The 13,712-nt window shown below is 40.1% G+C and overlaps 2 protein-coding genes across 5 annotated transcripts in view; one reads left to right on the forward strand and one right to left on the reverse strand.

Annotated features, from left to right (window-relative positions):
* The window catches only part of LOC112048938 (GATA-binding factor A), a 64,583-nt gene extending 54,665 nt beyond the window's left edge, over window positions 1–9,918 (forward strand). For all 3 annotated transcript variants that reach the window (XM_052891508.1, XM_052891509.1, XM_052891510.1), the window contains 4 exons: window positions 4,104–4,237; window positions 6,829–6,953; window positions 7,401–7,726; window positions 7,813–9,918. In XM_052891508.1, the coding sequence (XP_052747468.1) occupies window positions 4,104–4,237; window positions 6,829–6,953; window positions 7,401–7,726; window positions 7,813–7,905 (678 nt within the window). In that variant the 3' untranslated portion in view covers window positions 7,906–9,918. The remainder of the gene's footprint in view (window positions 1–4,103; window positions 4,238–6,828; window positions 6,954–7,400; window positions 7,727–7,812) is intronic.
* Window positions 9,745–13,174, reverse strand: LOC112048937 (thialysine N-epsilon-acetyltransferase). 2 transcript variants are annotated; one of them, XM_024086646.2, is made up of 5 exons: window positions 13,139–13,174; window positions 12,738–12,834; window positions 12,462–12,513; window positions 11,398–11,615; window positions 9,745–10,101 (listed from the first exon to the last, which is right to left on the reverse strand). In XM_024086646.2, exons 2-5 carry the CDS (start codon window positions 12,819–12,821, stop codon window positions 9,928–9,930), a joined length of 528 nt encoding a protein of 175 aa, XP_023942414.2. In that variant the 5' UTR covers window positions 12,822–12,834; window positions 13,139–13,174; the 3' UTR covers window positions 9,745–9,927. The 2 variants fall into 2 exon arrangements, with proteins under 2 accessions (XP_023942414.2, XP_052747471.1); XM_052891511.1 differs by lacking the exon at window positions 13,139–13,174 and having other exon boundaries at window positions 12,738–12,996.
* Between the last annotated feature and the right edge of the window lie 538 nt (window positions 13,175–13,712).

Raw genomic sequence — 13,712 nt, forward strand, 5'->3', positions numbered from 1 at the left:
CCCGTCGCTCGCCCTAGGGACTACACGCTACCGCTCCCACTGTAGCCACAGCTCGAGGGTCTCTCGCAACTGTCGGGTAGTCACGACTCGCGGTGTGCCCAGGCGGACAGGGGCACTGGCGTTTGGGACTGTACTTCCTAGTAGACAAGTGTGGGATTCTTTGTTCCTTGTAGTTTTTTCCATCAACCTTCGTAGACAATTACTTATGTAAATATAATAAAGCAATTTCCTTTTGTTCTGTCAATATTAATTGCCATAATCAAGTACTAACTATACCGAGATACAATGGCTGACCATTAATTAAAAAGCTTAATAATAACATTTTCCTTTTACAATTTACCTACCTGAATTATCTTTGTAGGTCTTGTGAGAAACCTGAACAAAATATTGGTACCTACGCCATATTCTATGTAATACCTACATATCTCATTCAGTACTAACACCAGTGACAGTGAAACCGATGTTTTCGGGAAGACCCTCGCTCGAGCACTTACACTCAAAATCTCTTTCTTCTTTACTCTTGGCTGTGTTCCCGGTCCACCTCTAGAATAAGTGTCGTCCACGGCGGTCCGCTCCTGGCGCTCGCCCGCGGCTCGGGAGACGACAGCTGCCAGATCAGCTCCCACTGACCGCCGGTGCGCTGGCGTCTCCAACTTGAGCCACACGCATGATTCGACAGCCGCCGCTGTCAAAACGTGTACCTTGTATGGGAGCTCTAAGTTCAAACAAATGCAATATATGGTTACTCGCATATAATATACTGTTATATTGCTAGATATTGTCAATAATGTTGACAAACGTACGGCTTGTGTGCGAGCCCACTAGACGCATGTTTTGACAGCGGTGATTGTCCGGGAAAACTATGAAAACTGTTTAGATGGTGACCTTGGGTGGTAGATACCTGTTTTATTCCGTTTTGAAAGGAATGTTAAAAAATTGATATTGACCACCACATACATTGCTTGTAGCTACAGCCTATTCGATCCTAATCAATAAATTCAAATTGGATTCTGATTTAGTATCTAATTTAGTTAATCTGCACTGCTGATGGTCATTATAATGAGATAAAACAATTGCATAAGTATACCTAATAGAAATAACTAGACGTTCTTAGATTCGAATCGGCTGCAGTGTACAAATGGTTCGTATAAAAGCTAAAAAGTAGGTACAGTATGCGCCAAAGTTATAGTCCGCTCTGAACACTAAAACATACTTAACAACGTTGTCGATAACATCTGAGCAGCTCGGCGTGTTGCAACTTCAGGGCGGACTAAAAGTTTAGCGCACCTTTATTTTGTTATGTAATTATAATGCATGAATGAAATAGTAATACCTAAGTAGATATTAGTATTAATACTTAATCTTACAATGAAAATATTAGTAGATACTACCAACTTTGATTTTTGGATAGTTATGAAAACGTTAAAGGCATATAAATAAGTAGGTGCCTCCTATCTTTATGAATAAGTTCTTATGGAAACTACAACGAAGCATATTGTTCCACGTTTGAAGCAAACGCAGGCAGTGCATAAAAGTACTTGGCACGTAGCAGCAATATTTAGCTAATGGGGAATAAGATGTCTTCCAAAAATGTAAAAGTTTCTTAGCAATGCTCCTACCACAACCTCCATAGTTGTCTACCGTAGCTACTTTATACCAATACGGTAGGAGAGAGGATTGACGAACAGAGCAATTGGCAACCCTAGTTCATATCAAAGTAAATAGCAAAGTACAATTACCTCGGAGGAATTAACTACCTAATTGCCTGGAGACAGTAACGCGGCACGTAATGGGCGCTCGCGGTTATTTCTATCTCACGGACGAGTCGCGGCCGGCTATCAGCTGTCAGTTCGGAGGAGTCGCGGCGGTGCGGCCAATGGGCGCGCCGCGTGCGCCACCGGCGCGCCCATTGGACGAGCAGCACTGCAGCCGGCTCCGCGCCGCGCCGCAGTGCTGTGTATACTCGCTAGATAGGTGCATCTTCAATTTATCGAGCCGTATCTCTGTATGCATCGCGTACCATAAAGTAGAGACGCTATAGAGCGGAGGGGGAAGTGCACTTATCTGCGTATTAGGCGCACAAACGGGATTCCATGTTGAAGTAGTGTTATAGCGAGCCACATTGTTCATTACCTGTATTGTATGTTATCATCACTATGTTATAGATTGTAGTGTATCGGTAGTCGATGGTGTAGGGAGGCAGACGATGATCAGCATATTTAAATTTCTACTCTGTAAAATTATGCTATTTCGGAAATGGGATAGAAAATTAAGGACGCTAATCTACCTGTTTGCCTTCTAGTTGCTTAATAAAATTGGTTTAGTAGAGTTTGTGTTTCTACCGCCGAATGAACAATATGATTAAAAAGATAAGAGGTACCTACCCTACGCGATTAGTAGAAAATAACATTTACTAACATACCTACCTACGTACTTACTAAGAGAGCTAGTCGACATTTTTGGGTATTTCTTACTCTTTGCATATTATTAAATTCTAATAATACAAATTTTTATATTTTTATTAAAATATAAAAAAGTAAATGATAGTTCTTGAAACAAATGTACAAGTGATTACTATCCAGTCAATTTTCCGTGAATAGAATAGAAAATATAATATTTACGAATATTCGAAATATAGAAATATTCGAAATACGAAAATCCAGGTAATAAAAAATTCTCAGCGTGGGAACGAGACAATGTACCACGCAACTTATCAAGATGAAGATCACATCTCAATTCTCATCAAAATGAAGCTACTCAAGGAAAATTTTTTGATAGTAATCATTTGTAAAGAGTAATGTCCTGCATCCTCCCCGGCCCAGGGCTACCCTGCCCAGGCCTACCCTAGCAACCCGGCAATTTACTAATATTAAAAAAGAATCTCGATAGCTATACTTAAATACTTCTTTTTAATAATGTAATAAGTAATGAAATCATTTCATTATTAAAAAAAAGTTTGCTACAACGTTTTACGTCATTTGTTCGTTTACTTGTTTGTTAAGCTCGTTTGCAATAGAAAAAAATAATACAGCTTTTACTTCGCCACTTTAGTACACCAGCAAACATTTTGTCCTGGAATGGACGGGTGATAAAAAAATTATTTTCTTCAAGAAATATACTTTCAATAAGCCAATTTATACATCATATGCCAATCCTTATTTATACATCATATTCAGGGGGTACCTGGGTTCCCTGGGCCGACGTTGAATAGTCCGCTGGGCATTCCCCCTTCTTCTTTGTTCTAAAGATCCCGGGCTAGATTTCCTAAAAAATATTTTTCGCCAAAAATTCTCTCCCACTACTCCAGTGTTGTGTTCTGTGTTAAGGTAATATAAGAGATACAGGATAGGTAAGTATTCAGGTATCCTTAAAACATACGTAGATACTTATACCTTTCAAAAATGTCGAACAGCTCTCGAACTAGTACCTACCTATGTGGTATACGTGGTGGTGTTATTTATACTTAAGGTAATGGTTAAAAATATCTGTAGAGACAATACCTACTTAAATAATATCGAATCGTGCTATCTTTAAAGAGTAGATAGGATTGACTTGACCGCGTCCTGTGTCCCCCGTAGTGCTTTGTTATTAAACTGGTTAACTGACACTAAACCATAACTTACAAATAAAACCTTAAAAAACGTTTTTTCGCACAATGAATCTTCACAAATCACAAGCAACTACAGATTTTATTATTATATGTTTACAATTAATTCAAATATGCAAAAATATTTGCACTAAATGCCATTCTTTTTCTGTTTTACTGCGATTTCTGTACGACCCAGAATGTTGCATTGTTTTTAAATTACATAAATGCTTTTCTATACACAATACTCGTATTATATTATAAATAGGTACGATTGTTTGTATATATGTAATTTTACATGGTTACACCGCTGAACCGATTGTGATGAAATTTATTAATTTATTAAGGAAGTCTCATTATCTATGACATGTAGGTAGATCGTTCTCATTGGACAACATCTCTAGACTCGTATCAGATACCTACAGATAGCACGATTCGATGATGACCTTGAGGTTAGCGCTGTTGGTGGCGGAAGCGGAAGCGCATAGGGCTGTGCTAACGTGCCGTGTGTCCGCAGTCGGCGGCGCGGCGGCACGGCCAGTGCTGCACCAACTGCGGCTCGCGCAACACCACGCTGTGGCGCCGCAACAACGACGGCGAGCCGGTGTGCAACGCCTGCGGCCTGTACTACAAGCTGCACGGCATCAACAGGTACGTGTCACACGCTCGCGGCTCGCCACTGACACCGAACAGTGCCACTGAACCGACAGTAACGAAAGCGCCAAAGTACGGGCAACTTCTCATCAAACAACAGTTTGGATTTCGATGTAAACACTCATGTGTTCATCAAGTGCACCGCCTCACGGAGCACATTCTAACCGGTTTTAATACATTTCATAACCCCATCGCCACCGGGGCGCTCTTCTTTGACGTAGCTAAAGCGTTTGACCGTGTCTGGCACGAAGGCTTGATATTCAAACTAAACCGTTTCGGCGTACCAAACAAAATGGTACGCTTGCTACACAGCTTTCTGTCCAACCGCACCTTCAGGTACCGTATAGACGGCACTCTCTCTTCACCCAGACAGATTCGCGCAGGAGTCCCTCAGGGCTCCGTGCTCTCCCCGCTTTTATACTCGCTCTTCACAAGCGACATTCCCACCGACCACCCGGGCGTACACGTCGCCCAGTTTGCGGACGATACCGCACTGTACGCGACGGCAGTAAACCGGGTCCACATTAGAGCCCGCCTCCAGAAGGCGGTAGACATTATAGGTAAATGGTTCCGCCTTTGGCGTATAGAAGTCAACCCAGAGAAAAGCGCAGCCGTGCTTTTCACTGGCAAAGCAGTCTCCCGTCTCAAGTCCGGACTCAAAGAAGTCTCCCTTTACGGAGCACCCATCCCCTGGCAACGTACTGCCAAGTACCTAGGCGTCACCTTCGATAACCGCATGAGCTTCTCCATGCACGTTAACAAAACGAGAAAAAAGGCCGCATACGTAATGCACCGCCTTTACGCTATGATAAATAAGAAAAGTAAATTGTCCCTCCGCTCAAAGCTAACGCTTTATAAAACTACGATCCGTCCGATCTTAACCTACGCTAGTGTAGTGTTTGCCCACCGTCCCAAAGCGACCCTTAGGCCGCTTCAAACCCTACAAAATCGTTTTCTGCGTCAAATCACGGGCGCGCCGTGGTTCTTACGCAATTAATGACCTCCATAGAGATCTAGAATTACCGACAATAGCTAAGTACATGAAACAGCTCTCTCAAAACTATTTTGACAGAGCTGCCTTCCATCCCAACCAACTAGTGGTTGAGGCCTGCAATTACACTCCCAACCTAAACGCTAACTGCAAGCAGAGGCGTCCCAAGAACGTCCTTTACGATCCAGACGATGACATAACAACCGACAATGCTTCCCAGGCAACACAATCACAAGCTGCACAGCGTCTTCGCCGGCGAAGACGAGGTCCCCGATATCTAACGTCACCCGGACGTGGGTTTTCTAACTCACGATCTTGGGGGCGTCCGGACTGATTCACTCAGGTCACGGTTACCTCCTCCAGAATGGCCCTCTAAGCCGAGGTCCGAGTCTCATAGGAGACGCCCTTAGAGAGCCGTTCCGTCCTCTATCTTTCTTTCAGCCTTCGGGTCACCCCCCCGGTGACGCCGTAGTGGTTCCGCAGGGAGCTATCGGCACCTACTCAGACAGAAAAAAAAAAAAAAAAACAAAGTACGGGCAATTTCGTTTTTTTCATTTCAACACAAAATTACAAAACCGATTTTCATCAAAATGAAATTGGACCAATGTGAAAGTAGGTAGGTATACAATACATGTCAAGTACACTTGTACAAGTCTAAGGCTACTTGGAATATTATAAATAATTTTAAAGTAAAACGCAGCAATAACAATAATATAAATAAGATTAAAAGAGATGGAAAGGTAATCCAAAATCCTCAAGAGATAGCACAGGCATTCAATGAAAACTTCCTTAATCGTAAAACTGTTAAAATAAATAATACTAAAATAATAGGTACTTCTTGGAATAAATCAAACTCAATTTTCATGAACCCTAGTACACCTTCACAAATAAAAAATATTATACAATCTTTGAAAAAAACTAACAGTTGTGGGTATGATGAAATCAATACTAAAGTAGTTAAATATGTTTCCGATATAATATCACCAGTATTAAGTTGCTTGATAAATTTGTGTATTGAGAATGGTATATTTCCGGAAGTTTCTATCGTGAAATGGGACCAATGTGAAAGTAGGTAGGTATACAATACATGCTCTTTCAAACAATCAAGATTTTTCAAAATTGGTAAGAAATGTAAGGTAACAAACATTTAAAAAAACATGCGCGTCGAATTGCGAATCGCTCCTCTTTTTTTGAAGTCGCTTAACAAGCAAAAGAGCAACCTTCCGTATTTTTAGGTTAATATCAAGTTAATACCTACTTATTTATGTAGTAGCTACCTAGATAGGCACCTATATCTACCCAATATCTAAATACCTATCGATCAACTGTATGTCAACTTCTTGATTCTTGTGGAAAAGCAAAAAATAAGGCTGCGGGTTCCAAAGTATGAGTTCAAATTGTCGTAGGTACACCGTAGATACACGTATAATTTTATATTTACTTACAAGTAACCTAAATTCACGTTTTATAATTTAAAAATATGAACATAAATTACCTACTTAACAATTTAAATAAACTCTTGAGTTCTCGACTAGGTAATAAGCACCACGAAATAACATGAAAAAAGTTATATATCTAATATATTTTGTATCAACAGGCCTTTAGCGATGCGAAAAGATGGAATACAAACACGGAAACGAAAGCCGAAAAAGTCAGGGAACGGCGCCAAGCCGCCGTCAGATGGCGCCAAGAAAGACGGACTCAACTCGCCGGGAATTGACGGTGAGTTACATTACCTTGTACTCGTATACCTAGGTAATAGGTACCTATAGGTATATCTACTATAATTATCTCTGCACTCGTCATCTGCCATTGCATTCATTCATATATTTGCTAAGTTATGAACCTTAAGTGAACATTACTTTGATATCATTTCGTTCGAACATTCCTATCATTCTATTATGGAATTTAAGCTGAACACCACCCACCCCCGCATGGATTCAAGATGAATTACTTATTTTAGGTACCTACAAGTTCAAACAATACAACTTTACAAATTCATTTATAGATCACAGGAATCAAATTGCGATTGCATAGATTGGATTAGGTAGATCTAACGTAGGTGTAGGTAGGTAGATAACGAACTATTGATCTGAAATCCTCGTAGATTTATACTATCTATTGTGGTTGTAGAACTTTCCAGCTAAAGTGTTGTGTTACATTTTCCAGAAAGCAAGCCCAGCATAGCAGAAGTGCCGCTGCCGCTGACAGCCGCCATGGCGGGCGCGGGCGGCAAGGCGCGCGAGCCCGCGCCGTCCCCGCACGCGCACGCGCACGGGCACGGGCACGCGCACGCTCACGCGCACGCGCACGCGCAGAGCACGCAGTACGCCGGGCACGCGCTGCCGCTGCCGAGCGCGCCCGCCTTCCTGTCCAACCCGTCGCTGTTCAGCATCAAGAGCGAGCCCAGCGCGCCGGCCGGCTACGACGGCTACGCGCACTCCGGCTCCGGCGCGCCCTACCACTCGCAGCAGCACTACCTGCATGCACTTCAGGTAACCACCTACTCAACTAACTGCCTCGTGCCTACTCTCATCTCCATCATTAGGTACATACTTAACTGTAATCGTCTCGTCCACAGTACGGTCTGAGCAACGGCGACGAGGAGGAGGGCAGCGGGTTCCTGCACCAGCGCAACGTGACGGCGCACGCCAAGCTCATGGCGTCCACGTAGCAGCGCCGCCTCGCGCCGCGTGCTCGCCAGAGTTAGCGCACCGCTTGCGGCCCGCCGGGTCACCGCCACGGGTCTCGTTCTGGAGTCCATGCTAAAACATATCCAGGACTGCTGCTTCCACAGATTGTGGCATATCCGTGATAGGTACAAGTACCTACCTACTTATGGAGATCTCATGGCTATCATAGTCAAAGCCTGCAGAATCAAACCATACCTACAGCCAGGAGTCATCGATTTTGCAAGAAATCTAAAGATTGAAATTTTTTTTGAAGAGACCTAATTAAATAGTAAGGACGGAGTGGCTGTCCCTAGGGATCGTGGAAGGTTGATGTACTTACCTAAGACTAAACACCGCCTGAAAGGATTAAAATCCGCCAAGTGCCTTGTTCAAATTCTTAGATAAGTGCCTTACTTTTTAGTTCAAATTCTGTACGATGTAGGTATCTAAGTAGGTAAGACTGAAAACCACAGAGTTTTTCTTACCTATATACCTACCAAACCATTTCTAGGGTACTACCTACCTACGAATTGTACCTACACTTAATTCTAAGCCATTGAGACTTACTTACTTATGTAATAAAAAATGTTCATTTGCTCTAGTCCGATGCAAATATTTTCTTGTTACACTGGCTTAGATACCCACGACTATTGTGATCAAGTAACAAGTACTGAGGTTTCTGTCAGAATGTTTGTACGGCGATAAACGATTGTATATTTGTGTTAGATAAGGTTTATAATATGGAGATCAGTATTATTGGACTCGTTAATAAGGACCAGTCGTTCGCGAGACAACGCCAAGTCTGTTATTTCCGTGTCAGCCGACAGGTCTCGACTCTATGTAATTTGTGTAAAATATAAATTAGCGTAACACATTGAAGGTAGTGGAGCGATAAGGCGAATGTAGAAAGTAAAGTACCCACTTAGCGTGTAAATATCTAATTAAACAATTTCGACTGAACGATATGTAGTCACCGATGTGTAGGTGCCTACTTCGATGATAAGTTAAACTTGATCTGACTCGACGAAGCGAGTTATTCTAATAAGTACTTAGATACATCACTAATGGCCTTATTGTTTAGCGACTTGATAACTAAATGCAAATTCGAACCTCTCGACTATTAATTAAATAGAGCCAAGTAATGACTGCACGTTCCGCTTATCTAGTGTCGTACTCGTACTACCAGTGAACATAACTGGCGGTGAATCTGAGATACACTTCGCTCATTCGGAGTGAAGGACTTGTACAGTTTATGACCAGTGTAGTTTGTTGAAAGTCCAGGACTGTTCGTACTTTTTAGAGATTCGTAGTTCATGCTTCTATTATTGTAGATAATGAAACCCTTTACAAAATTTTATTCTATAAACATACCTACTCTACTGGTAAATACCTATTCACACTTATGTAGGACTAGCAGAACATCATGATTTCACCCACGTAGTTCTCATTCCTTTAGGAATACGGGGATAAAGTGTATCTTATGTTACTCCCTGATAACGTAGCTTTCTATTGGTGAAAGAATTTTTCAAATTGGTCCTTACGTAATAAAATACAAACCTTTCCTTTTTATAATATAGGTATTGATGTTGATATATAAGAAGCATGTTTTGTTTGAACTACGGGCTCCTACCTCATATGTATTCTGAACGCTTGTCCAGTCATTTTAGTTATTAGTCAAATAAAGACGTATTAGTGTCCAATCATTGTTTATATACAATCGGCCTAGACTAGACTAGACCTATAGTACACTGTTGTAAAATACATAATTATAATAAAATTGTTAGTTTCACATCTGCACATGTTTGGCCTCTCGGCGTAGCAATCTTATGAAAAAATAGATCTAAGAATAAATCGCATTTATTAATAGTTGTATATAGTAAAATTAATTAGCGAAATAATGTAAAGTCCGGAGTGCATATTCTGAACACTTTATTTAAAAACAACTTTTGATAACAACATACAAATGGCTCTGTGAAGAGAAATGTACAATATATAATTAAACGTATGATGCACTAGCCCGTGTTTCACTGCTCCGCCCGGCCGCCGGCCGCGCGCAGGGCGTCGCCCGCCAGCCGGTACAGGCGCCAGTGCTCGGATGCGCTCAGGTCCACAGCGCCTTTGCTTTCGTAAAATGAGCGCGCGTCGTTCCACTCTAATACGTGGAAATCCACTCTGCAGCAACCTTCGGAGAGAGCTTCCTGGAGCAAAACACATCACACCTTGTAGAGAGAATTAAGATTTTCAGAGATAACTTATAGTAAGGGACTAAATTTATTCTATTAGCTAGCATACTATCCGCATTGCACAGACTGCTAAAAATACTTGTGACGTGTAATGCAGGTTATTTATATTACTCTTACATGAGATAAAATTTTTTTAACAACAAAAATTTAACCGACTTCAAAATGACAAAAATAAACTAATAAGCGAAAAATAACATTTAGCTACTTTCTGATCACTTTGAAGGTGCCAAGCCAGTGACGTATTAATTAAAGCCGTTTCTAAAAGAAGCACGGGAAAAACTGTCTTTAAATCCTAAAATTGTGCGAGTTTATTTTTGTGATTTTGAAGTCGGTTCAATTTATTTATTAAAAAGATTTTATTTTTCTGTTTTTAGTGTGTCCTAGCATAGTGAACGACAGCGCCACAGTACGGGCAATTTCGTTATTTTAATTTTAACACAAAATTACTGAACTGATTATCATGAAAATTAAATGGGACCAATCTGGAAGTAGGATACTCTTTCAAACAAAAAACATAATTTATAAAAATTGGTTAAGAAATGTCGAAGTTATGAGGTAACAAACATTATAAAAAAAACATACGCATCGAATTGAGAATCTCCTCCTTTTTTTAATTTGGTTAATTATTAATTCCAGTCAATAAAATGACATTTCAGTGACAGTTTTAGACACTTGTCATTTTACTGACTGGAATTAATAAATCGTAGGTACTATAGGTACATATTTCATGCTAGAATTGCAAGTGTTGCAATGAAAAATAATTGTGCCACAACTAGGCAGAATTGGAATTTGATTTATTTGTTCAAATAGATCTCTTTGAAGTGATAGGTTACAATTATCAAGGAATAAATTCAGTATAGGTCATAATATTAGTAGATAAGATTGTTATTAAATAAATAAATAAATATACTTAAACAATACACATCACTATCTAGCCCCAAAGTAAGCATACAGACTACAGAGTAGCTTGTGTTATGGGTGCTAAGATAGTTGATATTATAATATTAATATACAACTATATATTACATATAAATACTTATATAATGTATAAATACACACAGACACTGGAAAACACCCATGCTCATCACACAAATATTTTCCAGTTGTGGGAATCGAACCCACGGCCGTGGATGCAGAAAGCAGGGTCACTACCCACTGCGCCACGCGGCCGTCAGTGCCTCCCAGTCAGACATAAAAAAATAATAAACAAGTGGAGAATGATATGAAAATTTAGAATGAAGAAGCACTCACCGCAGCAACAGCGTCGAAGAGGCGGTGCCCCACGCCGCGGCGCCGCTCGCCGGCGCGCACGTACAGGTCCTCCAGCAGCATGGAGCGCCCCTCCCACGTGGAGTACACGGGGAAGTACAGCGCGTAGCCCGCCACCGCGGTCTCCTTCTCCTTCTTCACTTCTGCTACTAAACATCTGAATGCCGGTGGGCTCGAATCAAAACCATCACGTTGGAGATCTGTAACCAACCCATTATTATTATTTAAAATACATTTGAAAACTAGGTATATAATAGCCACACACTTAAGCTGTTATGTATTATTTTCTATGCTAAATTCAGACCGGTTAGGGTTCGATATCGCTCACCACACGAAAAAACGCATTTCCTGAAAAATTTTAAAAAAAAAACTAATTCCATACTGAAACTGTTAACCTAATAGGATAATTTAAAAATTACTATACCAATTTTCATGTACTTTCACAGATATATTAAGCTAAGTCTGGAGCACAGTCTTGATTCATAAAGATTGGATATAAGGAAAAAAGTTCTAATAAATCTATTTCCACAAGGACAAAGTTGCAATTTTTGACTGTAAAACCCAATACATTCTCCAATCCTGCCTTACTTTAGGTTCTATAACATTTTACTAATAAAGGAACGGTGTTTAATACATAGTTAACTTTGTCCTTATGCATATAAGAGATTTTTAGAAGAACTTTTTATGCTCATGTATGATCTTTATGAAATAAAGTCTGAATCTTTCTCTAAACTAGGTATATATGATGAAAATCAGTGGTAGTTTATAAATTATTCTATATTTTAGGCTAATAGTATGGTTTTTTTTTTATTTCTCAGGAAATAATTCCGTATTTACGTGTGGTAGGATAAGTGGGGAGGGGGTGTGCCTTACCCCCTCCCCCCTTCGCATGCGGAGCAATGTCGAATCTCAGCCCCAAGATCATCTGCAATCATTTTAATAATGTTTGTCAAGTTGACAAATAATTAATAAGTATTAATACAATGTCTCAGTATTTTTAGCAAATGAAGTCTCGAAAATCTATAATATTAAGTATAAGTTTTGACCTTTGGCTGTTATTTTAGGGCCTTCAGGCATTTTCTCAAAGTCAGCAAGCTCCTGTAAAGCATAGAATAAATGAATGAATTAAAAATAAAAAAGCAGAACTGGCAAATTAATGCTACATTATAATCATGCATCACCTCAAAAGTAGCATTAAGTAGGTAGGTATAAGTATCACACAAGTAAGTATGTTTGAAATACCTAACAAAAAACCAAACCTTATACCTAATATAGGTACTAATAGATTGAGAATTGAGAATGAGAAAGTAGTATTACCTTACCTGTACCATACCGGCGACCGCCAGCATGTCATCCCTATTAGCGCGACGTACGGTTACTGCTGAATCACAGTATTTCTTCGACATTTTTTATATAAACCTATATAAATAAGCTTCAAGGGTTAATATCTATCTTTTGTTAATTGTTCAGTATCCACAGAACAATGATTTATGTTCAGTAGGTATAACCAATAATTCGTGATATCAAGTTGCAAAAGATAAGATCAAAGAATATAGATAAGATAGGTAAATAAACTGAAATCTTCAGTTCAACACTCTCTAAATTTTTCAAGTATAATTTCAATTTAAAATTATTTTTCAAGCATAGGTAATTATTGTATACTACCAAAATTAATTTATTTTTATTGTATACAAATTTGGAATTACAATTACAAAAACACAACCTTTGTTAAAGACACAACATTGATTTCTGTTTTTCTTTTCTTTTTCTGCCGATCCGTAAACGTGTAAACTGTCACTGTCAGTCAAGTCAAATGTCAGTGTCAAGTGTCACATATCATCCTTCAAAGAATTGTCAAATTGTGAATGTCAACAAGACGTCCCATCCCATAGATTGAGCCAAGCCATGCCACCATGGCAATACCGAACAATTTCCAATCCTTCGTCAGAAAGTGACGGCCTCCGTGACGCAGTGGATTTTCAAGACGAAAGTCCTGGGTTAGATTCCCGACTGGGGCGATTGATGTTTTCTTATTATTAGTCCAGGTCTGGCTGGTGGGAGGCTTCGGACGGGGCTAGCTACCACCCTAGGGCCGGCAGACGCACCGCCATGCCGTGTAGAAACCGAAAGGGGTGTGGATTTTCATCCTCCTCCTAACAAGTTTGCCCGCTTCCATCTTAGACTGCATCATCACTTACCATCAGGTGAGATTGTAGTCAAGGGCTAACTTGTATAGAATACAATAAAAAGAATTGAACTGAGCAATATTGTTGATGACGATTGCACAATACAATGCC

The sequence above is a fragment of the Bicyclus anynana genome, chromosome 4, assembly GCF_947172395.1.
Source record: "Bicyclus anynana chromosome 4, ilBicAnyn1.1, whole genome shotgun sequence".
Lineage (NCBI taxonomy): Eukaryota > Metazoa > Arthropoda > Insecta > Lepidoptera > Nymphalidae > Bicyclus > Bicyclus anynana.

Excerpts from the sequence above, each read along its gene's own strand:
- LOC112048937 (XM_024086646.2), bottom strand. The coding sequence starts at position 12,821 with ATGTCGAAGAAATACTGTGATTCAGCAGTAACCGTACGTCGCGCTAAT. Across the intron at positions 12,514-12,737 it reads CGGTCGCCGGTATGGTACAG|GAGCTTGCTGACTTTGAGAA; the intron begins GTAAGGTAATAC and ends TATGCTTTACAG. Across the intron at positions 11,616-12,461 it reads CCCTAAAATAACAGCCAAAG|ATCTCCAACGTGATGGTTTT; the intron begins GTCAAAACTTAT and ends GGTTGGTTACAG.